At 47.1% G+C, this 24,913-nt stretch overlaps 1 protein-coding gene across 4 annotated transcripts in view; it reads left to right on the forward strand.

Moving 5' to 3' along the window:
• VPS13D (vacuolar protein sorting 13 homolog D) overlaps positions 1–24,913 on the forward strand; it is a 242,401-nt gene that overhangs the window by 204,923 nt on the left and 12,565 nt on the right. For all 4 annotated transcript variants that reach the window (XM_067720898.1, XM_067720908.1, XM_067720916.1 and 1 more), the window contains one exon: positions 23,916–24,047. In XM_067720898.1, coding sequence (XP_067576999.1) covers positions 23,916–24,047 — 132 coding nt within the window. The remainder of the gene's footprint in view (positions 1–23,915; positions 24,048–24,913) is intronic.

Here is a 24,913-nt window from a genome sequence, read left to right on the forward strand (position 1 = left end):
AACTAGTAGCTCAGAATTAATGTGGTTTTACTGAAATCCATATACATTGTTTCTGCTAAAACATTCTTTGGAGTTTGGTGGTATTAATAAATAATAATATTGCTAACAATTTTAAACCTTTACTATGAATGTTTACTATGTCCTATGTACTTTACATGTATTATCTCATTTAATCACCCATGACAACTTTTGAACAGCATCTGCTTAGGCGGTCAGCGGCCCTTCTTTCCCAGGAATATTTAGAACGCATCTGGAGAGGGGTCGTTGCTAGTCCCAACCCCGGCTTTACGTCTGGTATTGGTCTTTAATCTCTCATTCCGTGTGTTGTAAAGAAACAGGTTGTGGAAGGCTCTTGTCAGATCCCGGGAACATGAAAGAAATAGCACACCCCACAGTAGTGACATGGCCCTGTCCCCACCCCTCGCTGAACCATAAAAGCTATTCAGAGGGGCCGGCAGCTGGTGAGCAACTGTACTTAGATCCTGGGTGCTGATGGGTGTTCTGTAGTTTCCAAGGGAAAGTTGCTGAAAGCTTTCTTATCTTGACACGCCAAGGGCAAGAGGTCTTTCTTCAAAGAGAAGCGCTTGTTTCAGAAAGAGACGTGGAAAGAACATAAAGTCACAGGTCTTCCCCAGTTCTGGAGAAGAAGTGGAAAAGAGCGCTGTGGTAGCCAGTGGGAAAAGAAACGCAGCATTTGCGAGGATCAGGAAGGGGCTCCCAGAGCACTGCTTGGTTCCCACGTCTGTAACATGAGGTCAGAGGGCAGCCCTGGGTGTGAGTCATCTCACTGCTATTTCTTAGCTGTGGCCCAGAGCAAGTTTTTCCCCCTTAATATCTCCAAGGTGAGATTCCTTTGACTCAAGTGGAATAGGAATAATAATGCCTGCCTCAGTGGGTGGTTGTATGGAGTAGGTGACATAATGTATATAAAGCACTCAGCCTGACGTGTGGCGTGTAATTAGGGCTCCAGGAATGGCATCTGTGTCAGTGTTCTCTCTGAATATGGGATTGAGCGTAAGTAAAACAGGGATTATACCTTTACCTCTTACTTATAGCCTGTCCCTGAAAACTTGCCAACCACTTGCTGTAGTGCTAAGATGAGAAATTCATATGCCTTGCTGGGTTTTTGTCTTTCCCATTCTCTTTCTTCACACAGAATGGTTAAATTCAGGCCTACAAACCTATGCTTGTTACATGGTTAGAATTCTGGGTGGAGGAACTCACCTGGGCTCTCAGACTTCGTGCGTGAGAACCCCACTGGAAAAGGTGTGCAGAGGCCACGAACTTGCTCTGAACCCGCTTGTGAAGAGCAGGTGATCCCAAACTATTGTTAGTGTCTGCTGTAAATGATATGCCTCTGGGTTCGAGCAGAGTTCAGCCAAAAGCCCCACATGACATGGAAATCTGTCCTGGAGCCAGGTTTGTCGGGTAAAAGTTATGTAGCGAATGTCTCCAAACATTGGCATCTGTTGTCTGCCAAGGGTAGGACAGCCGAGAATGATAGAGTGCTTACGGAAATTCGGATGGGGCATGCGACCCTGTGACAGCTGACGCTGTTTCAGGCCACTGTTGCTCACCCAGCTCTTCTGATAAACAGCTCTAAAAGCATTACGTGGTTTGGAAAGCATTCTTCAAAAACGGTTATATTTTCCAGACGCATGACAGTCCACTGTTTAGTATTGTTGAAGGGTTTTGAATTGTAGAATCAGATCCCCCTTCAGTGGGGCTTTTGGAACTGTGGAGGGCTTATCTGTCTGACTCCTACCAGGACTGTCTCACAACAGTGTTATCGTGTAGGTCGGGGTCCCCTATGTCTGTTCAAAAAAATAAAAGTGTTCTTGGGTTCAGAACTAGAGTTTAAAGGGAAAGACTCTTTCTTTCATCTCTGGCTAGACGTGATGGGCTCTTTAAAACACTGCTTTCACCACGCACCCGTTTGTTCATGGTTTCTGCATAATGAAAATAGGAGACAACTTTGGATATTATAAGGAGCCTTTGAAAATGAGCTTTCTCTAGATTATAAATGCTCATTTCATAATTCATTTCAAAACTCATTTTCCCATTTGTCCTATTTCCAGAAATTTAGCTCCTTTAGGAAATTCTGAGTGTCACTGGGCAAGGAGGTGGCTCATGGGGGAATAGGCAGTGCCAAGGCTGGACAGCGCATTTGGGACTTAGACTTACGTCGACCATGTGCTAAATACAGAGTACTCTAGTGACAGATTTTTGTTTTGTTTTTTGTTTTTTTTTTTTTGCGGTACACGGCCTCTCACTGTTATGGCCTCTCCCATTGCGGAGCACAGGCTCCGGACGCGCAGGCTCAGCGGCCATGGCTCACGGGCCCAGCCGCTCCGCGGCATGTGGGATCTTCCCGGACCGGGGCACGAACCCGTGTCCCCTGCATCGGCAGGCGGACTCTCAACCACTGTGCCACCAGGGAAGCCCCTAGTGACAGATTTTTAAGACACTTTTACTGAAGTCTAATATACAACAGGGTTTTTTTGTTTTGTTTTGTTTTTTAAGTTTGGGGATAGGATTCATGAGATTTTAATTCTTATTCCCAAAATGCAATGGTGGAGCTGACAGAGTGGCCCGGAACATCATTCTGATTTATTGTGTTGAAGGGATAGCAGCTCACATTCTTTTAATAATGTCAGTGTAGGATCAGTTCCTCCTTGACTCGAGTCTCTGTGATCAAAATAACCTATCTGGATGTTCCCTTTGGGTACTGGAGAGCGTGGCCTCTTGGCAAGAGAACAGGATTGTGAAGTGTGAGACCAGAACCCTGATTCCAGCCCTGACGCTACTTTGCTTTGTGGCCTCTTGCAAACAGCTTTTCATCCCCTCCTCAGGTCAGTCTTCCCATTTCAAAGGGAGTGAGGGTCAACCTGGCCCTGGTCGTGTCTGCGTGGCTGAGGGGTGACTCCCTGGAGGAACTGCACACAGGCGGCTCCCTTAGGCTGGCCCCGCTACCAGGAGGAAGCTGGGCACTGGGACGAAGAAAGCCCAGGCAGGACATATGAGCGCTTGATATCGTTTTCTAAAAATAAAAAGGCAGTAGGTGAACGTGAGGCAGTGTGTACCTAAACTATCCCTGAGCAGCCCTGGGCCCAGCCTTAGCCCAGCGGGCTTAGCACCGTTCAGGTCGGTTACATCTCATCCCCTGCGGTGTGGACTCTGTGGCCAAGTCTGCGCTGTCACTGCTTCAGCCCTCCCTCTGACTTCCCCTCGGGGAAACTAAAGTGCCCCTAGAGTGACAGGCTAGGTCACACGGCGGAGTATGTGAGGATGGCCTACATAGAACCCCTTATAAACGGACCACTTCCCACACGCTCAGTCATCACAGGGCCACTTGAATGTTCACAGTTTCTTTTAGCTGATGGCCAAGAAATCAGTGTTTAACAAAAAATACACGAAAACCCTTGACAGAAGCCATTTTGCACCAAGAGTGGATGTGTATGGTGTGAAACAGCAAATCTCAAAACATATTTCCTTTTTAGTTCCCAAACTAGTATCAAGTTAGTCCTCCTTAGCCCTGTCCACAGTGCTAGAATAAAGAGTCCAGAAAACACAGAGGAGGGAAGTGTGTGGAGCTGGGAGTCCACTGATGGCAGCTCTGGGCACGTGTATTGGCTGTTGCTGCTGCATCCTTTTTTTAAGCAACTTGGGCTCCTGCATTTTCAGAGTCTGGCCTTGTTGTTTACTTATGATTTGTCTGTCCCTGGAATCTGGTCATCAAAGTGACCCCAAGATGGAGAAAGTCCAACAGGAAGTAGGGGGAACCAGGTCACTGCTCATAAGTTTTCAAAGTCTGTCCTGGTTCATAACTGAGTCTCATTCTCAGGCATGGGTCCCGTTTTCCAGATTTTAGTGTCTCAGAGAATACTGATGTATCTGGGCTAAAACTAAAGCCTCAGGAGCCCTTCTGTCGTGCACTGACACCTGACGGAGACTGGATTCATTTATGAGTATTCGTGTAGCCTGTGATAATGTGTGTGCAAGTGCTGTGTCAGTTGTCCTGGGAGATGTGAGCCATTATTATGACGAAAGACTTAATTGAACCCTACACTTATATATGAAAAGCTAGAGACATTAAATGGATGACACGTTTTTCTTGAGGATTTCCTAAATTAACCCACCTAGCTTTTTCTTGCCTCTTCTTTCCTGACTTTAGTGGTTCTCTATAACCTATATTTTTAACAAACCAGTACAAATAGTGATTCTCAATAGCAAGAGACAATTTTCTGTGACCCATTCATTCCATGGCACCTCCTACCTACGCAAAAAAAGGTGCTGGAGGCTTTGGAATGACAAATTCACGAGCGCATCTCTAAACATCAACACAGTGGATAAGGAAGCATTGTGAGGAAAATGCACGAATGCAGTTTCCGTTCAGAAACACATGGTTACCTTGAATCAGGAAGCACGACTTCCACCTTCAGGTCGATTCAGGGTCTGATACGAAATAGGCCACTGACTTCAAGAGAGTCTATCAAAGGAGTCTGCCTCTACACAGAACTGGAAAATGCCTTAGTGCCTGTCATAGCTGGTATGGGATTCCTGGGTTTATTTTTAAACAAGCTTGGGCCCTAGAGTAGGGTTGCCTGACAGTGGCTGAAAAGACAAAACTGGCAGGAAAGTACAAAGTCCCCTCAAAGGCTTTCCTACCTGACCCTCTCTCATCATGCCTTTGGTTTGGGTTGGGTTGGGTTTGGGGTACTCCTCCTCTCTCTGTTATGCTTGGACCTTGGCTAGAAGAGTTCTAGTGACCATCCCAGACTCCCATAGGTCAGCCCAATAGCCTCGTCTTTTAGGTGGACTGGCTGAGGCACAAAAGACGTACACGATGCACCATGGCCTCACAGCTCATCCCTCGGAGAGCCTGGATTCAGCTCTGGGATGACTTACCTTCCAGCCATCAGATGGCATCCCCTGGAAGGAGCTGCCTTACGAGCTGCTCCAGGATTGCTCTCCTGTCCGGTTACACTCAAAACTAAAGTGAAGTCCCATCTATCTGGCTGCTTGTTTAACCCTTGTACACTAGTCAGAGATGCTGAAGATCATGGATGAGAGCAAATGGGCAGACTCTGCAGGTCTAACGCGTGGGACCTTCTCCTTTTTGATTCCAGGAGACCCAGTCCCCGGTGGACACGGCCCCTCCACGGCACATGCGCAGGCACACGCACGCGCATTCACGGACAGTGCGCACGTATCCTGCCCTTGTAGCCAAGGCCTGAAAAATACGTTTACTTTTTCCTGTCTTAATGTTAAAAGTAAGACCAGCTACTAGTCAGTGTTCACATTGCCATCCCCTGTGGGACCTGGCAAGACCGGAAGACGCTGTAGAACTGTGGCTCCTTTTGATGTCTGGGCTGTACTAGGGGCCAGCGCGCCTCCTGTGGTACCCCAGAGTCCAGGGTTTCCCGGGAGGGGCGCCGCAGGAGGGTTTGGCTGCTGCTTCAGAGAAGGCTTATCAGAGATCAGACCGAAGATTCTGCTTTTGTGAGAACGAAGCCCATTCAGGAGCAGCTCGGGGCCTCTACGTGGGCTCGGGGCCTCTACGTGGGCCCAGGGCCTGCTGGGATGGGGTTTTACACTCGGGCTGTCCTTTTGCCCTTCCACTGAACTCTTTTCATTTCAGTCATGAGCAAACAGTCAGTGCCTGAACTAACAACCCCACAGTCCTCCGAAGCACGGCTGGCTTACAGTACCGAACAAAGGGAGGGAGGGCCGCGTGGGCCGGCCCAGGCCGAGGAATGCGGCTTCAGGGTTCTGCTCCATAAATTTAACCAGCACGACGAAAAGGAGATAATATGAGCCTTCGTGATGATCTGAAGGGGGAGGTTCTGTGTCCCATTGATTGCGGTCTGGCCCAGGGCCAGGCCCAAGCCTGACCGACAGTTGAACCATATCGTTAAGGCGTGTAATACAGCTCGAGTCTTGTACTGCCGCCAATGAGTACATATCCACAGGGCAAAAGTTTATAAAGAGTTGAGGCTGTCCTGTTTAACCCTCTCACACTGCATGTAATAGACCCAGCTGCCATTCAGAACTTGCCCATCTGAGGTCATACAGGAAAGCCAGCACGTTTCTTTTCTTCAAACACAGCTTTCCAGGACTGGGGAGAGGGAAGAGGCGCTGTCTAGAGAGGGTCAGGGCGCAGCGATGCTTCCCTCCGAAACGGAGCTGCCTGCCGCCTCCCCTCCTCCCCGGCCAGAAACGGGACACCTCAGCGCTTTATTCAAAGTAGCTCTCTGTTTTCAGGATAATGTTGTTGAAGGAAACGGGGCTGACACAACAGGAAACCTACCCGTCTCCGAGGAGGCTGCGCTGGTGGCAGAGGTGGTTGGATGCCGACATTGGAGCGTTCCCGTTGAGTTGCTGAGACTCCGGATGGTTCTGTCGCTTCCCTGCCGCCCAGCCTCCTCGAAGGCTGGTGATAGCCTCACTTTCTGGCTTTCCACCGCCGAGCCCAAATGCTAAACCGGAGCAGGTGGGAGGCTGTCCCATGGAAAGCCTGTTAGCCCAGGGTGCTGACTGTCAGCGGCAGGCCGCCCTGTGAGGCTGCTGCCCCTTTATCAGGGGGCAGGGCCTGGAGAAGCCTGGTCCTCACAGTAATGCTGCACCGAGTAAATGGACAGACAGACAAGGCTTTGGCGTAAGTACAGTCATAAAGAAAGGGCTGTCTGTCTTCAGAGCACCCGAGGAGAAAGGTTGGTTAAGGGAGTAGTTTACTCCTAGCCATCAGCCAGTTGCATCCTTTGGCCAAACTGGGAGCCTGCCTGTCCTTTGTGCCGTCCAGCAAAACACGTATTTCTGTCCTTCCAGATAGCTGCTTGTCTGCAGCGGACAAGACATCTCAGGTGGATGCCGTGCTCTGGGTGGCGATGCTCCAGAGTTTGAATGTGTACTCATGCCACACACTGTTTTAAGCATTTTACGTGTATTACTCTTTAATCCTCCAACGACTCAGTGAGGTGGGTACTGTATTTTCCCCATTTTACAGATGGGAAAGTTGGAGCACAGAGAAGTTACATAACTTGTTTAAAATCTCAAAGTTAATGAGAGAGGGAACCAGAATTTGAATGCTGGCAGTCTGAGCGCAGAGCACACACTCCTAACTTCTGGGCTGCTTCTGGATCATCTCTTGGTCTCTTCCATCAAAAGGCTCCGTGATTTAAACCTGACGCCTCTTACCTGGTCTCTCAGGTCCACTTCCTTTTGATTCCCTTTTTTTTTTGACTGTGTTGGGTCTCTGTTGCTGTGCGCGGACTTTCTCTAGTTGCTCTGACTGGGGGCTACTCTTCATTGTGGTGCGTGGGCTTCTCATTTGCGGTGGCTTCTCTTGTTACAGAGCACAGGCTCTAGGCGCGCAGGCTTCAGTAGTTGCAGCATGTGGGCTCGGTAGTTGTGGCTTGCGGGCTATAGAGCGCAGGCTCAGTAGTTGTGGCACACGGGCTTAGTTGCTCCACAGCATGTGGGATCTTCCTAGACCAGGGATCAAACCCGTGTCCCCTGCATTGGTTGGCAGATTTTTAACCACTGCGCCACCAGGGGAGCCCCCCTTAATGATTCTTGAATGTGGAGGGTGGGAATTGGATATCTGCCTATGACCCAGAACATTTGGGGAAAGATGCTAAGGCAATTAGCGGGGGAGGTGCTATAAACCCTAGATCTCGCAGCCTGAAGGGTGCTTATCACAGACTCTCACCCCTACCCGCCTAATCCAGAGGTGGCAGACGGTGTGCCTGGAGAATCAGGCCGCCAAGCGTTGTGTCCAGGAGCTGTGCTGTCCCTGGCCCTCTCTTCTGTATCTCGGCCCCTCCCCAAACGATGATCCTTCCAAATTCAGAATCTCTACTTTCACAAAATAGCGGTCACACATGCGGGTTCCAGCTTGTCTTTGCTTTGCCATCCAGCCAAGGCCATCTTCACCAGCTGGTGGCCTGGGAACTCTGATTGGGACACAGTGTAGGAAGTCTTGGAAGGAGAAGAGAATGTCCAAGTATGTGCTCAGCATGCTATAACCTTCTTTTGGTGGCCAAGGATAACTTCTGTTTATTTTGGTGCTGGGGGGCCTGCAAAAAGAGTTCTAGAGGTAGAAGAGACTAAAGGGCTGGCCACTTCTGAGATTGCTGGAGTCTATCTAGTTAGGCTTCCATAGTCAAGGTGCTTTCAAATCCTAGAAATAGGCTCTGGTAGTCCCTGGATGGAGCTGACTCCATGGTTTGAACTCCATGAAATGATTGCTAAACCCAAAGTTTAGAAGACCTTGGTAGTACTGGGTGTCTTTTAATGGGGCACCTATCTGGGGGTTCTCTTTGCGCTCATTCGGCATCAAGGAGCTATGCTGTGGCTGGTCTTCGGGGATGTGAAGAGAGAGAAATGCTTGGGGGAGTGAGTGGTTAAATTGTAGGAAGGAATTCCGCTGCTCTTTTGAATTATTTTTGTTCCGTTTACCAATGATTAAAGATGCCATGAGGTGGCCAGATGATCCACGAAGCGGGATTTATAGAGATGCTTATCTGCAGAGATCGTAAGACAGAGAGCACTAGAAAGTTCCAGCACTTCATGTAACATGCAGAAGGAAGCCTGGTCTGAGATGCTTGCATCTGAGCCATCCTTCGGAAAGGGAGCAGCACAAAGCAGCAGCTCAAGAGTCACCTCTTGGCTTATGTGTGACTCACCCTCCTTTGTCAGCATCAGGGGTGTCCCAGGCCTACCTGTTTCTCTCACCCCGAGCAACTTGTTCTTTGGAAAGCCACGTGCCCGCCCTCGCTAACTGCCTCTGCCCCCAGGTTCAGAGGGAGAAACAATCTCTCGGCGGACAGGAGCGGCTGGAGGAGGGGGGTCGTGTTTGTTTTTGTGTTAGCGTGGCAGGAAGCAGTGCCGTGGCCTCTGCTGCACTGGACAGGCTCCCGGATGCACCTGCTCTTCCCAGAGGCCCAGCGAGGCCCAGGCAGGAGGGCCAGCGCCCACTGCTGCCTGGTCTGTGGTGCTTGCAGGCTTGTGTCCCAATGCCGGGGGAGGCCAACTGCAAAATGCAGGTGGTGGAGCACGAGCAGTGGCTGGCCCCAGATTGGGGGTGGGGGGCTTTATTCTGCTGCCCCCTCTGTCTGAAAGGGTCTAGCGTCGTTCCCCTCTGCCTCCTTGGCTCTCAGCAAGTTCTCACACATTTTGAACCCACGTTTTTTTCTAGTCCTGTAGAGGAAAGCCCCAGTCCAATGACTCACGTGGACTCAGTCTCATTGACTCCTGTTGCCTAGGAGAACAAGTGCTCTGAAGGTTCGGTGCCGGCTCTGACCCAGGGCATGAGTCGGATTTTTACGAAGGCACAGAAATGCACCTGAGATGACCCCAAGTCCTCTTCTTTCTTTCATTTTTTGATTTCTCACCACCTGGACCATTAAGTCTGCTTTTAAAGGGGGATAGGGAGAGGAGAACATTTCAAAGCAAAGCTGATTTGGTCTCTGAACCAGCTTGTCTTCTAGGTTGTACTTCACCCTGATGAGAATCAGAAAGGACAGTCTGTAAGCCCCTGAAATGCAATTTCCAGTGAAACACGAACTTCACTCTAGGGGCTCTGCAGCTGGAGAGCCTCACAACCAGGTCCAGATGTTCTCTCTCCCTGCGTTAGCAGGAAGGGGACTTCGGGCAAGCTGGGAGGCAGAGTGCCTTTGCTTTTACCCATTCTTGGATACCCCTTTTGCAATTGCTGTCTTGCCTCCCGGGGCTCTTTAGGGTAAGTGCTGTGAGCACCTGGGTCCATTTTGGCCCTGCCTCCCCCTCCTCCCCTCCCACTCATTGCTCCGAGCTGGCCAGTTACCACAAGCAAGGGAAGACCTCTCTCCTGCTCTTCAGGTTCAGAAAGCAAGACAGTGCTGGAAAAGTAAGTTAGATGGGGGCTGGGAAGGAGGCTGCCTGCAGAGGACCCTCAGGTTAACAAAGCAACATCCATTCCCCCCGGCGCCCCCCCCACCCCGGCCACCATCCAGTATAGCGTGGAGCCATGCCTCCCGGTCCTGGGAGAGGTAATAGTAATGATCGAGTCATGGCCTTTCCCCTGGGGAAATCTTCACTCAGACCACCTCTTACCCAGAAGAAAGCCATCTGAGACAAAGCCTGGCCATTCTCACTCTTTCTTTCCTAGTCTGCGCCCAGCCCGCGCTTGTCCTGCAGTATGTGATCATAGAAATTTGTACTCATGCTTTGCTTCTTAAGTGCGTTTTAGACATTTTGGTGTTTGTGCCTGACTCTTCCCTGAATCATCTTTTTAAAAAGTAGTTCTATCGTGTGAGTTTGAAGATATGTACAAACGTGAACTGTTCCGAAAATCCAAACAGTATGTGAGCACTCCCAGTGTTTACACACTGTTCCCAGAACCTTGCACGAGTTATCTCTTTAATTCTTACAGCAAGTCAGTGAGATTGGTACTATTATTCCTGTTTTTAGAAAGAAAATAAAAGGAACTCAATCCCATTGGCCATTAATAATCACCAAAAGGCTAATAACGTCAACCCTGCCAGATATCTCGGTGTGTGTGTATATGTGCGTGTGCTCACACACGTGCACAAATACATATGTATATAAGACTTCAGGTGAATCATATAGGCACAGCTGTTGATGCCTAAGCAGTAAATTATTTTTAACATTATGTAATATTAGTAAATCATTTTTAGCATTTATGTAATAGTAAATTGCACATATACAGCAATTTCCTTAGCTAGTCCTTTATTGAGGGATGTTTCCAGATTTTTGCTATCATAAGCATCTTTTACATATGTCTTTCCACTTGTGTATAATTCTCTTTTTAGGGTAAATTTCTAAAAGTAGAATTCCTGGGTAAAGGGTAAATGCGCTTTCTATTTTGAAAAACATTAGAAATTGCCTTCTAGGAAGTTGAAACCATTTGTACTGCCACTCTGTGCGCTTGAGAAGGCCCTCTGCTCCAACCCTCCACCAGCTCCGGCTATTCATTCGTTCAGAATTCCGTCAAGAATTTTATGAAGTAGATGCTGTACTAAGAGCGAGGCATTGTTACTCTTTTACGCCTCTGCCGACCTGAGAGGGAACGTTTCAGTGCCACTACTAGCATTTCTTCCGCAGCTCGGAGTGTTGCATCACCTTTTCATATTTCATTTGGCCACTTGGAGTTTTCCTTTGTGAATTATCTTCGCATATTCTTCACCCCAGTCCTTTTTAAACCCTCGACGTCAGAATTTGTCTTCCTTTTTAGTGTGCTTGTTCTTGTTTATTTGCAGCCTGTCTTGGTCCCACCCTTCCAGTAGTTGTCATTGTATCAGTTTCTCGTCCACACTGGTACATATCTTTCTTCCAAATATTTATGTAATTTAGATTAGTCACTTGGTGAATTCCATTAATGACGTTAAAGTCTGCATCATGACTATAAAAGGAGAGCTGACACTGCTTACTGCTCGTCATTTCCTTGCTTTAGCGTTAAGAATGAGGCTTCAATCAGATGTCTTTCTATTGTATGTGGTGTGGTCTGTTAACTGGCTTTTATCTTATTTGTCTCCTCCTGTTTCTTAGTATTTATTTACTACCCGTTCCTGTGGTAAAATTTGGCAGGTTTAGTACTGATGCTATACATTGTTGTATTAATAAAAATCTTGCTCTGCCTTTAGGCAGGGCCCTACTTGAAGCCAGGCCTTCCCAGGAAGCCCGTCCTGCCCTCTTAGTGTGTAGGGCCAGACCTCCTTAGTTCTCCCATCACTGAGACGTGGTCTAGGTAAGAACACCTTATCTTCCCAACTGGATTGTAAGCCTCATGAGATCATGCTATTGCCTTCTTTGGTATCCCTCCAGGATCTTCAGAATGCTTAACACAGTGATGAACTCAGACAATGTATTAAAGAGAGTTTTATCAACAGTCATGCTGATAAGAAGCTTACTGTGTCCATAAAGACCCAAGATCAAGTTTGATTTTGCCACTTACCAGCTGAGTGGCCTTGGACAAACTTCATAATCTCTCTAAGGCATGGTTTTCTCCTCTGTGAAATGGAATACTAATAAAACACATCCTTATAAGAATGTTGTGAAGCTTAGAGTCAGCACTCAATAAATGCAGCTGTGGAGACAAACTGTGGACCCTGGTGACCCAGGACTCTTAGTCCTGGTGTCTTGCCACCTAAGGTTGATGGGAAAATGCAGATGTCAGAGAGCGAGTGGAGGTGGCAGTCTGCTGTTTTTCCAAAGAGTATCCTTAAAGGTTCATGTGCTCTTCTGCTTGAAGACTCTTTGTTGAGTCTGAATGTGGTTTTTTCCCCGACACGGAGCCTTGTAATCATTCGGGGACTCAGGATGATGCCATAAGTTTAAAACGTGCCGATTTCTTCTTATGCTCTGCCAGTTTTTCTTAATGGTAGCATGAGTGCCTGCACGCATGCATACAGATGTGCACGTATGTACGTGCGTGCATGCGTGTAAAATGCATGGAAGAAATAAAAGACGGGATCAAATTTTGCCTGGCAGAGCAACTAACATCTCTAGTAGCCTCTAAGCATTTTCCCAAATGGACTTTAATTGGTTTCCTTCTGTTCTATTTTTATTTTGTAGTCATTTTAATGTATAGGAAGCCAACTCCTTCAAATGAGACATTTTATCTTTAAAACGTGTTATTTAGTTTAACCGCCGTGGGCCCAGCTTCACCAACATTGACGACTGGGAAGAAGGGTTCTGAGCAGTTGTTCTCCCATGACCTAACCACAGCTGTGACCCACCAGTCTGCGACGCACATGTACCCAAACTGAAGCAGGCTGGCAGCCAAGTGTTGCCTGCATTGTGGGCTTGGCCTCTCCACCTCAGGAGGCCAGCTTCTGTCCCTCCTTGCCTCCCCCCGGTGGCCCGCAGCCCTGCTGTGGCATGTGGCATGTGGCATGAGGGCCCTTCTGGCCCACGTCAGCCTCGTGTGCTGATTAGACAGGAATCAGCAAATCTGTTGAGCGCGTGTTTAATGTGGCACAGATGTGGAACATGCTGCAGATCTTTCTGCTTTACAGATTTTCAGCTTTTTGCATTTCATCAGTGTTGCTTATTATTTACAGAATGTAACTTGAGACAGTAGAACAGATTGTAATTTTTAAAAAAAGGTTTGGGGGGGTGGTGATGGGGCCGCAGGGGATCTGGGAGAAAAAAATTCCAGTAGTGTGGAATGTCGTTTGCTGTCCAGACCAAACAAACCAGTTTGCCAAGGGTTGATGGACTATGGCAATCAGTCCCATTCATGTTCACACCGGCGGCACTTAATTATAAGGCAGCTTGACCTTCTTATCACCAAATAAAGAATAATCTTTTGTCACCAGGTTGAACGTCACGGCACCAGGCAGAAACGTACCCGTTGTCGAGGCACCGAAGGGTATCACTTAGCTGCCAGCTTGTGTTCTGTTTCCTTCCTGTCCAAAGAGAAAGGACACCATTGAACCTAATCCCCATTCGGACACATGGATGTTCCCCTTGCCTTATTCCTGCCCTGGCTTTATACTCAGGCACTGTGGCAAGAGCCGGAACAAAGAGAAGTCTCTTCTTTTGCCTGAGAAATCCAAGATAGTCTTGAGGGCATTGGAACGCTGGGCCAGAGCCAGTTGGACCCAAGTTGAAAGGGAAGGTGTCATCTGTTGTTTGCAGAGGGCAGATTTGCCTAGAGGTGGCCTTGGTTCTGAGAAAGCTCAGCCACAGGTTAAAGTCGAGGACAAACAATAAAAAAGCACCAGCTGGTCAGAAGGGAGATGAGGAGCAGAGGATTTGTTGAGTCCTATATGTTTCTAGGCCAAAAGAACCTAAAACTTGGGACTGAAATAATGAAAACCATACAGTAAAAGTCCTTTGGGGAAGTTCTCCTTGGAATTTGAGCTAGTGCAGGGAATTGATCGCCTTGGTCAGAAGGTTCTGAGTTGCTTAAGTGCTGAGTGTCAACACTGGACTGGACCATCCGCAGGGAGCCAGGCCCCTGAGCCGTTTCCAGAGTTCCAGGCCCTGCTGCTCTTTTCCTTCCTGGAAAAGTGCAGATGTTGCACGGTCCCCTGAGGCCAACAGGCAGCTGTCCAGTTGCCCCCTCGGGAGAACATGACCCAGGTCAATAACTTTCTAGAGTCCGTCCACGAGGGAATGATCAGCATTCCTATGCCCCAGGGGTTTCTGGGTTGTTACCAACTCTCAGCCCTTCCCCGATTGGGTCTCGAGGAGGAGTTCCCCGACGGACGGCCCCTTCTCCAGCCTCGGCTTCAGAAGCAGCAGCTCTGGCTCCCCTGCCGCTGGTCCTGCACAGGCTTGTGGCCTTCGGTCTGGTCATTTAGCATCTGTGTATTGAGCTGGGGTACCGTGATGCACGGAAGAGACGGAAAGCTCTGGCTCCACGTGGCTTCCATTCACCTCCCGTCACACTCTCCAGGCCACGGCTTATTCAGAACACGAGGCCCTTCCCTGGAAAAGGTTGGTGCCTGGAGAAAGGGTGTGTGCTGTGTCACCGGCTGGCTCTGCTACCCTTCCAGGGTCACAGTTTCTCCCTCAACCGCCTCAAGTCTAACCTCAGGGCCTGAAACAGACCCTGTTTATCCCTGTGAGTGAGGCAACTGTATGTAAACTTTCATTCTCATGGCAGTTGCTAATCTTCAGTGTCCTCATCCGTTTTTTGTTTGTTTGTTTGTTTGTTTGACTACACCGGGTCTTCCGTGAGGCGTGTGGCTTAGTTGTGTCACGCATGCAGGATCTTGTTCCCGGACCAGGGATCGAACCTGGGCCCCCTGTAATGGGAGCGTGGAGTCTTACCCACTGGACCACCAGGGAAGTCCCTCCACATCCGTTTTTGAAGCATCTTCTCCTGTGCCCTCTTTCTCCTTTTCCACCTCACCTCCACCGATACTCTCTGTTAGATAGTAAACGGTTGTATAAAACTTCCGGCCTGAATGAATAGGTGGTCTTGAAAAAGCACACAAATCACAAAGTAGGTCCTCAAAGGGCTGCAGCACCCAGACCTGCTTGGCTTTGGTCACGAGGGAGGGAGGCCCTTCACGCAATAGTGTGGAGGCCCAGGGCTGGGGGGATGCTAAGGACACAGCCCACACCGCCCGCCTCCCCCCCCCCCCCCGCGCCCCGCCACTCAGTCAAGGCCGTTCCATTTTCAGGGGTTGGATGTATTCAGGTGATCTTGCAGACTTCATTTAGAGACAGTGTTCTATCCCCAAAAACCTCTGTTATGATGGCTTTTATTAATGGCAATATTCTAAAACTCTGTTCATTCCAATTCTAAAAATTTGACATTTGGTATAGTTTGTTGAGCTGCTAGATTGATTAGCTCTTAGCTCTTTTAAAAAGTTCTTTAAGCAAATGAGACATGAATGGAGTAAGTCAGGTGAGGAAACACTTAGGCAGTAGTTCCTGTAGAAAACACCTATATAACCAAACATTTGATGTACCCCTCATGAATTATCCTTACATATCCAGTAAACCATGTTTCCCATAGTGTGCTGTCAGGCTAAAAATTTTAAATCTGAGTTTTAAAAGTTATGTGTTTTGGTATTTTAAATTGATTTGACACCCAGTAATTCAGAATAAGGGTAGGGGAGGGGGAGGAAACTTTTATGAGTACCTACTATGTGCCAGGCACTGTGCTGTGCACTTTTCATATATTATCTCAACATTATTAACCAAGTAAGTATTATATTCCCATTTATTGATAAGGAAACTGAGGCTGAGAGAAATCCAGTAACTTCTTCAGGATCACTCAGCTAATAAGTGACTGGACAGGAATTCAAGTTTGTTTGTCCTTTTCCAAAGATTTGTGTTCTTCCCTACACCACCATGCTCCTAAATTTCATCCCTCTCTTAAAAGGGATCAACTTTTGGGAGAAGGTAGATCATATAAAGAAAGAGATTATGTAATTATTGGCTAGAAATCATCTGAAAATAATATGGTTTGTTTAATTTAATCAACTTGTTAGCATTTGCACTTAATAGCTACAAAATAAGTTTACCAGGAACTGTGTATTTTCACCCATGTGAAACATCTTAGGGTTGGCATTAGAGGTGACAGGTTAGTAGGGAAACTGACCATGGTTTGAGAGATTCCTACAGAGCACCATACTCTGAATCAGAATGTTGTGCTTAAAACATAAATGAAGTTTGCGTTTTTAAATGCCTTGGTTTTGTAGTGATGTTGAAAGTTGCAAACCACCTTATAAGTTGTCAACTACTTTTTGAAAAAGCAAAGCAAACCCAGAATGCATGCAAAAGTTAGTTGTTTTAGGAAATCCAAGGCTCTCAGACTATAATCTCAGTATGATATTATCCAGTTGATTGGAATTCGTTATGAAGCGAGTCTGCCTTACCCCGCCCCCCAGCTTCATGAGCAGGTAGTCTCACCCCTGAGGCAGTTAGTTGACTAGGAAAAAAAGCTCTGAATTAGTCTTGTTCTTAGAGTTTAAATCCCAATAGGCATATCTGTTGGCATTAGTCCCACGAGCTGTCACAGTTGCAATGTCATGGGGTCCCCCAAACATGTGTTAGGTTATAGGAAGCCTTGACCCCTATAAACAAGTCAGGTGTGAATCCCACTGTGGGGAAAGCCCAGCCCAGGAAATGTCCTCCCCACTGCAGGATGTCAAATCACTAAAAACTTAACAGCAATAATAATATAATTTCTAGCGGTTTCATGGATCAGCATCTTTCCCACATTTTCAGTTGCAACAACACAATATGGGATTTTATGTGTTGTTACACGCACGACTTCAGAACTCTAGGGAGAGGTAAGTAGAATGTTAACAAGGAAGCAGAAGGGAAAGGGGAATATTTCAGTTTGAAGCAGTTTAGGGAAAGATTGGTTGTTGGATCCTAGCCCATCTTGGGTTTCAGCCACCGAGGCTAAGCTAAGTTAGGGCCCCTCTCGGGCACCCATGGCATCTTCTGCAGATCTATCATCATCGTTGTCATCATGATCAGTAGCATTTTATCGAGCGCTTATTATGTACCCGGCACTCTTATAAGCACTGTACACATACTGACTGACTCCTCACAACAACCCCATTAGAATCCCCATTTTATAGATGAGGAAACCAAGGCTCCAAGAGGTTACACAACTGGCCGTAGGACACAGTTTGTAAATGGTGGAAGTGGGATTCAAACCCAGCCGTCGTATTACACTCCCTCTATCCCAGGGCTCCCCTGCTGCATTATAATTGTGTTTCTGTTTCTCCTCCATTAGACTCCAGGAAGCTCCCTGGAAACTCCATTCACCTCTGTCTTCCTAAAGGCCTAGCGCGGCCTGTGCTCAGGAAGAGTTCATTAAATGGGGTGGGCGTGGGGGCAGAGGCAGGCAGAGGCCAGTCCCAAGGCTCAGTTAGTAATTCATTTACCTCTACTGACAGAGGGTTGCTTTCTGCCCAACCTTTTTTTTTTTTTTTTTTTTTTTTGCGGTACGTGGGCCTCTCACTGTTGTGGCCTCTCCCGTTGCGGAGCACAGGCTCCGGCCACGCAGGCTCAGCGGCCATGGCTCACGGGCTCAACCGCTCCAAGGCATGTGGGATCTTCCCAGACCGGGGCACGAACCTGCGTCCCCTGCATCGGCAGGCGGACTCTCAGCCACTGCGCCACCAGGGAAGCCCCCAACCTTTTTTTTTTTCATGTGGTCAAAATCCAAATTGTCGTTGGATATTTGGTCCAATTTTCTTGGTTCAAGATTTAACGCAGCCAGAGCTCAGAGGTTATCACTAAACCTGTGGGTGGAATACTACCTCTGAGCAGGTTCTAGAAAATGGCTTTCTGTTTGTCACGCAACTGTGGGGAAGAGTTTCTCCTGTGAACTGAGCCTGACTTCAGAGGTTTCCAACCTCTACTAGTCTTCTCTGATTGCAGCTTGCACTGAGAGGAGTAAAATGTGTCAGTGGAGAAGAAGTGCTTTTCCACTTAGTCTTTGGAAGTGGATGCAGTCGTGAGGAGAGGGCTCCAGGTCAGAGGTCAGATGTCACCCATGGCATGGCAGGCCTGGTGATCGTCCAGACACTGCAGTGCAGTGCGTATCAGAGGAAGCTTTAACCAGTTCGTACACTCCAGTGCAGAGAGTGCTGTTTTGAGAGACTGTTGAGTTCCTTTTAGAGAACTGACAAATGTTTGACTGAACCATTCCGTCAAGAATTCCGGTACAGTAAGCCCCCTACATACGAACGAATTCTGCTTTGAGAGCACGCTCGTAAGCCCAATTTGTTCTTAAGTCCAACGAAGTTAGCCTAGGTACCCAACTAACACAACTGGCTATATAGTACTGTACTGTAATAGGTTTATAATACTTTTCACACAATCATACATTAAAAAGAAACACAAAAAATAAAACATTTTTAGTCTTACAGTACAGGACCTTGAAAAGTACAGTAATATGGTACAACAGCTGGCACACAGGGGCTGGCATTGAGTGAACAGGCAAGAAGAGTCACTGACTGGAGGAAGGAGAGGAGGTGGGAGATGGTAGAGCTGAAGGATCGTCAGCAACAGGAGATGGAGGGTGAGCTGCAATTTCACTCATGCCTGATGTTGATGGAGCGCATGTTCGCATCTTTGAAAGTTCGCAACTTGAAGGTTCGTGTGTAGGGGGCTTGCTGTGTCTTGTAGCTGTCATTCATCAACAGGTAGTATTTAAAGAGATAGTCTGGGTTGACCATCTCAGCTTAATTATTTGTGCCCAGTCCAGCACAGTATATACAGGTTAAATATTTAATTAAAACAAAACTCTCGGACACACACGTAACGTAAATGCAAGAACAATCCATCACTTTGTTGGGGTGAGTACACACAGCCCCTAAGGAAGATGGCAGTCATCAGTTGAATAAACATTCTATTAAGCTAGGAAGTCATGTGTTTGACACACACACTTTCTCCTCATTTACTGATTATTTTTGAACTTCGTTTGGTTGATAGACATTGGCCATGACAGATTCCTCAACCGACTAATATCTTAACTCAAGCTGTACAGGGGTATGTGTATGTGTGTACAACATCTGTCTTCAACTAATAGAACTATGACATAGTTACTCATTATAGAAGCAAAGAACAAATAATAGCTGGCCAACTGTTGACCCTCAGGCTGAAAGGCAGGATCAACCACGAGAATGGAATTGGTTAGATCTCCCTGTGTCACCTTGTTTGGATTTACTGTTGCTTCAAGAAAGTGGCAGGGATTGTTTCCATTACTCTGATCTTTGGCTTTGGCTCCAGCGCATGTCAGATAGCAGTGGCCAGATGCAAGCTTGCTCGGTATTGATCTCTCCCACTAGGTGGGTATCTGCAGTGTATCAGCCACTGTATCAGCAGCCCCTTCCCCGGGGGGAGAGTCGTCCATGCTGTACAGCCAACTCCCTGACATTTTCATGGAGTTCAAAGCCCAAGTTCGTTTGGTGCTGACGTTTTGGATTAGCTGGTTGACTGGAAGGCCTGCTTCTTTCTATACACTGTGAAATTTCTAAACCGCAGCAGCTGAGGGCTTAAAATGGCCGACAGACCCCCAGCTGGCAGCAATTAAGTGCACCACAGCCCTTTGGCTAAACAAAGGTTTGTGGAGGCACAGTTGCTGCATATGCACTAAGCAGACGGCTGTAAAGTCTCTTTTGTGTTGAGTGTTAGTGAGAGACGCTGTCAGCTAATGAGAGGTGAGTGGGTGGAGTTTCGCCACCTCTTGTTTAATGATGCGTTATCCCCAGGATGGTGGTCCCGAGGCCCTGCCCAAGAGGCAGCAGGTCTTGACAGTGAAGGTGATCGTGAGAGAAGGAGCAAGGCAACCAGAGGAAGCCAGAGGATAGTCTGAGGACGGTCCAGCAGTGACAGGCAGGAGCAGCACGGAAGCTGATCTTTCTGCTCTGGTGCCTGTGGGCAGGCTCCACATCTGCGCCACTTTTTTAATGGACTCCATTATGCTGTAGGTTGAAAGGGGAAGGTGGGCATGAGAAGACAAAATGCTATTTTAGGGCTTCCCTCGTGGCACAGTGGTTGAGAGTCCGCCTGCCGATGCAGGGGACACGGGTTCGTGCCCCGGTCCGGGAAGATCCCACATGGCTTGGAGCGGCTGGGCCCGTGAGCCATGGTCGCTGAGCCTGCGTGTCCGGAGCCTGTGCTCCGCAACGGGAGAGGCCACAACAGTGAGAGGCCCGCGTACTGCAAACAAACAAACAAATGCTATTTTATACGCATTCAAGCAGCAAAAATTTAAGGGGCTAGACCAGTACTATCTAATACACAATTTAAATTTGAGTTAATTTAAATGAAAAATTTTAAATTCAGCTCCTTAGTCACACTGGCCACATTTCAAGTGTTAGTAGCTACACATGGCCAGTGGCTGTGTACTGGACAGTGCTGTCCTGGACAGTACCAAGTGTTGGAAGGTATATAGTTTACCAGGCTCTCTGAAGTACATTGTTGGTGTGTGTGTAAACTGGTTCAGCCTCTCTGAAAACAACTTGAGTTATCTTGTTAGGTGAACATTCATGTCCTGTGTGTGTGTCCAGCAAACACCTAGATATATACCCGAAGAAACTCTTGCCTAGGGTCACCAGGAGACAGGTAGAGGAATGTACGTAGCAGCATCGTTTGTAATAGCAAAACCTGGAAATGGTCCGTGAGCCATCAACAGGAAGCTGGGTGAATGATGGTATATTCGCACAGTGGAATAATTATAAGCCGGTACAATTAAAGAATTGTAGCTGCACACAAAAGAATGATTGAATCTTAGCAATATGACTTCAAGGAAGAAGTAAGTCCCAAAACATAAAAAGGCAGTGCCATCCTTTTTCAGAAGCCCAAAACAATGAAAACCAGAGACTGTAACAGGACTACTGTACCAGAACATGCTTTGAAATGTGACAAGACTACGTGCAGAAGAAAAGTAAAGGAACGATAAGTACAAGATTCAGGGTAGTGGCTATCTCAGATAGAAGAGGAAGAAGAAAGGAACCGGGAGTGGCGGGGGGGCGGCAGAGGGCCACACAGATAAGATTCGAGTTATGGTCAAACAATGGGGTTTTCGTGCTAGGGATAGTGGTTTCAAAGATGTTTATTATATCATTTAAAATAGATAAAAGCCCAGTGATGATCGTGGGCCCTAAACGGAGGGTAATGATGCATCTAGTCCTAAAGTCCAGTTTACAACAAAAATGAATCGAGTCCTTTCCTTCCAAATGCTCGTAGGCTCACTGGAACATACGTGAAAATGACTTAAGAACAGTCACTTAACAGCTGTTTTTCAGATACCAACGTTGTATTACTGAATCCCAGAGTGAACAAATTTAGGATTACCACCACGTACAGCCACACTGGTTTCAAAGGGTTACTTGAATTTTCAGTGCCATCGTCAATATATGAAGAAAACAGTCCCATCACACAGTGGCCTACACTGAAGAATATCACTTTAAACTTTCTGCTGGCTTACGTTTGGGACTAAATTTGTTCACATACAAATGGTTTTAACCCACACACTCCCCAGCCTCTCAACTTGGACCTCAGAATTTAACATTTTAGTTGAGTTTTGGAGAAGAAAGAATAGTTTTTCGGATTCCAACAATAAGGAAGTCGGGGTTTATTATGGGAAGGATTCCTTTAACCCAGCTCTCTGTTTCTAGTGATAGTATGTCTAAATCACCCCTTCCAGAAGTATTCCCTATAAGACCACGAGAGAGACTTTGTTTCCTCCTACGGCAAAGTTGAGCTCGCTCGCTCTCCTGTATCTGTGTGAACAGTGAGCCTTGAATGCCGCGCTGAGCTCCTCCAAGCAGGAGGATCTGAACACTATATCCAACCTTCCGTTGGTGTGTGGTTGATCACGGATGGAGGACCTTGGAAATGGGAAGATAGTTTGCAGTCAGTTGGGGAGGCAGATAAGCAAGTATTTTATCTAAGTGGGATGTGAAGCAAACATGTTTTGAGCACATGACCGAATCTGACTTGTTTTTGAAAGGGTCATTCTCGTTCCTGTGAGGAGAATGGACAGGAGTGGAAACAGAAAGAATAAGTTATAAGACTATAGTAACAATCCGTTACAAATCCAGAGATCATTTGTCAGTTATGAGAGAGATGGAGAAATAGCGAGATTTGGGATGCATGTGGAAGTTGAGCCTCTGAACCTCCCAGTAGATCGGGGAGTCAGGACGGAACATTACATTGAAAAATGAGGAGCAGGCTTGTCACATCTTCCTGGGGCCTTTGGGCTTCTGCCACAGTGCCCGAACCCCTTTCAGGAGCTTCAGGGGTGCCTTGGGGAAAAGATACTTTTTTAGCCTGTCCTGGACAGTGTTTGAAATGACAGTCGATGTTTCACTGGGCAAGGAGATAAGAACAGGACTCAGCTACCTGGAAAAGTACACCATGCTCCTTCCCCTGGGTTTCTCTCACTCAGTGTTTTCCAGCATCCTTACACCAGCAGTTGTCAAGCTTCCCTACGAGGGGTGAACTCTGTGAGCGGCTCCCGACACTGCCTTCCGTATTTTCAACCAGTAGTTGGGATCTAAATAGCCAGCAGTGGGCCTCAGTCCTGAAGAAGGAATTGAGACTGTGCACAGCAGGAATATGTGAATATATTAATATCATAGCAATAAAATTGGGTTGTTTACCCATTCCCTTGGTGCAGATGGTCGGAACTTCTTTTTAGTCTCACTTGGAGAACACAATTAGTAGTACTTGGGGCATCCTTATTACTGAACTTTTAAAATATTATCACTGGATGTCTGGTTTTCCAGCCCATATCAAGCATTACCCAGGTCTGGGACTTGAGGCAGCGTGGCCTGATAGGCGGAGTGTTGACACGGGCCCAGGAGGGCTTTGCGTCGTCCCAGGTTTGCAGCTAACCCGCTGACTGTTTCTGTCCATATCTTTACCCTGATTCGCCCACCAGGCACTTCTCTGCCCTTGCAAGTAAGTCTTTCCACTGCTGTTAGCACACGATCCTGGAGTGCTGATTCAGTGTGTAAGCCTAGGCCTCGCTTGTAGATATGTCTAGAGAGGGGTGTTTTGCTTCAATGGAATCCAGGAACAAATAATGAAAAGTACACCAAGTACAAGGCCGAGGACAGACCAGGCACACTCTTATCAGTCATCTGAAATATGCACAGCCTTTCCAAAACAAATATGGACTCCTGTTTCTAGGAAAACACCAAAAAGTACTTATCAATTACCCTGTATATGGTTTGTGGAGAAAGACAACATCAGCCTACCCTGAAAGCCACAGCAAAGCAGATTCCTTTGGGCCACGGACAGCTGAGGGCCATGAGTGAGAGCCGCCGCAGAATCCCAGACTGTGGCCTGGGACCAGTCCATGGAGCCTTTCTTCTCCCTCCTGTGATCACTGTGTCCCTCACCCTACACCCAGGCAGCTGAGCTCATCCTAGAAGAAGCTGAGAAGCTTGGTGTGTTCTGACTCATGCCCAAAGCCTCTCACTCTTCTTCCTGACCCTTTACAAGTCCAGAGGTGCCTCTCCTGAAGAGATTTCCTAGAAAAATAGAGTGTGACCAAGTGGAAGTCCAGTAATAATAACAATAACAAGAGCCACTGTTGTGGATAGCCTACATCCTGTCAAACATGGGCTCGATGGGCATGATTTTGTTTGATCTTCATGGCAGTCCTGTGAGGTGGGTGTCATCATCCTGTTTTACAGAGAGAACTGGAATTGAGGGTTGAAGAAGTTAACTGACTTGTCCATGATCACATAGCTAGAAAATGGCAACGGTGAGGTTCTTGTTCAAAACTGGAGTCTTTAACCACTTTCTTCTAGTGCATTCACGGGTGGTACTAAATGTAGTTTAATTCCGGTCACCAGATTTAGAGTATGTCCTGTGTTAAGTGGTGTTTTTATCTCAGACGAGGAAGGAAGGGAAATCATTTTGACGTTTCACACTTAACCTCTTTGCTTCTTGTCCATTTCCCCACCTAGGACCCAAGCACAGAGGGTACGGAAACCACGGTGCTGCGCAGGGCCGCAGGGCCTGCTTCCCCGCTATTCTGAGAGCCAGGCCGAAGGGCAGGAGCAGCTCTTCAAACTAACAGACAACATACAAGACGAATTGTAAGTTGGAGCCGTGGGAAACCAGCCCTTTCGGTTCACCAGGTTGTCTTTTCTGACTTTGACTGAGAAGTTTCTGTCCGATCTGAGTATCAGCGTGACTCTTAGGCCTTGGAACTGGTCAACAAGATTCCTTGGCCCAGATGTTTTATAGATTCAGATATAACAATGGTTCTCAAACTGAGTTCCATAGCGGGACCTTAACGTTGGCAGTCTCCTTCTAATTAGTTCAGAAAGAGAAGATAAAATGTTCTCAATCTACAGGTGTTTTGCCCTGTGAGACTTTCCTAAACTTTGGTGTTTTGTTGTTTGCTGCAGAATGCTAGTAAAACAAAACAGATAAACAACCAACTGGGAGCTGAAAAGTTTGGAAACGCAACAATGTTCTCAAGGTTGTTCTGTTATTCTTTGAATGTGGAGCCTTATACACTTAGGATCTTGTTATATGTTCAGTTAGTGAAGTTTTTCCTAGTTGACGTGGTAGAATTCAGTATATCACTATTTTAGGACATTCTGCAGAGACTCTCTTAGCGTAAAATGCCCTGTAACCTAAATAGGCGTTAGAACCACAGTCCAGAGAAAGCAATTAGTTCTGCCTGATAAGTAGCAAAATACTAGTTTAATTTCTCTTAATGCTTATTTATCTTTCTTAAGATAAAGCAAGCTAGGGAGGGTTCAGAGGACCATGAATGTTTTTTGGTTGGTGGAGGATATCTGAAGTAGAGGTGATCTCTCAGGAGAGCCTTCAGTGTCGTTGTTAGAAATGCTGTTAAACTAACCTCATCTCATAGTTTTGTAGCAGTATTTGAACGGGGATATCAAAAGTCAAGTCCAGAATTCATTTGTTGCTTACTGCATGGGATGGCGTC

Source organism: Pseudorca crassidens, chromosome 2, assembly GCF_039906515.1.
Source record: "Pseudorca crassidens isolate mPseCra1 chromosome 2, mPseCra1.hap1, whole genome shotgun sequence".
NCBI lineage: Eukaryota > Metazoa > Chordata > Mammalia > Artiodactyla > Delphinidae > Pseudorca > Pseudorca crassidens.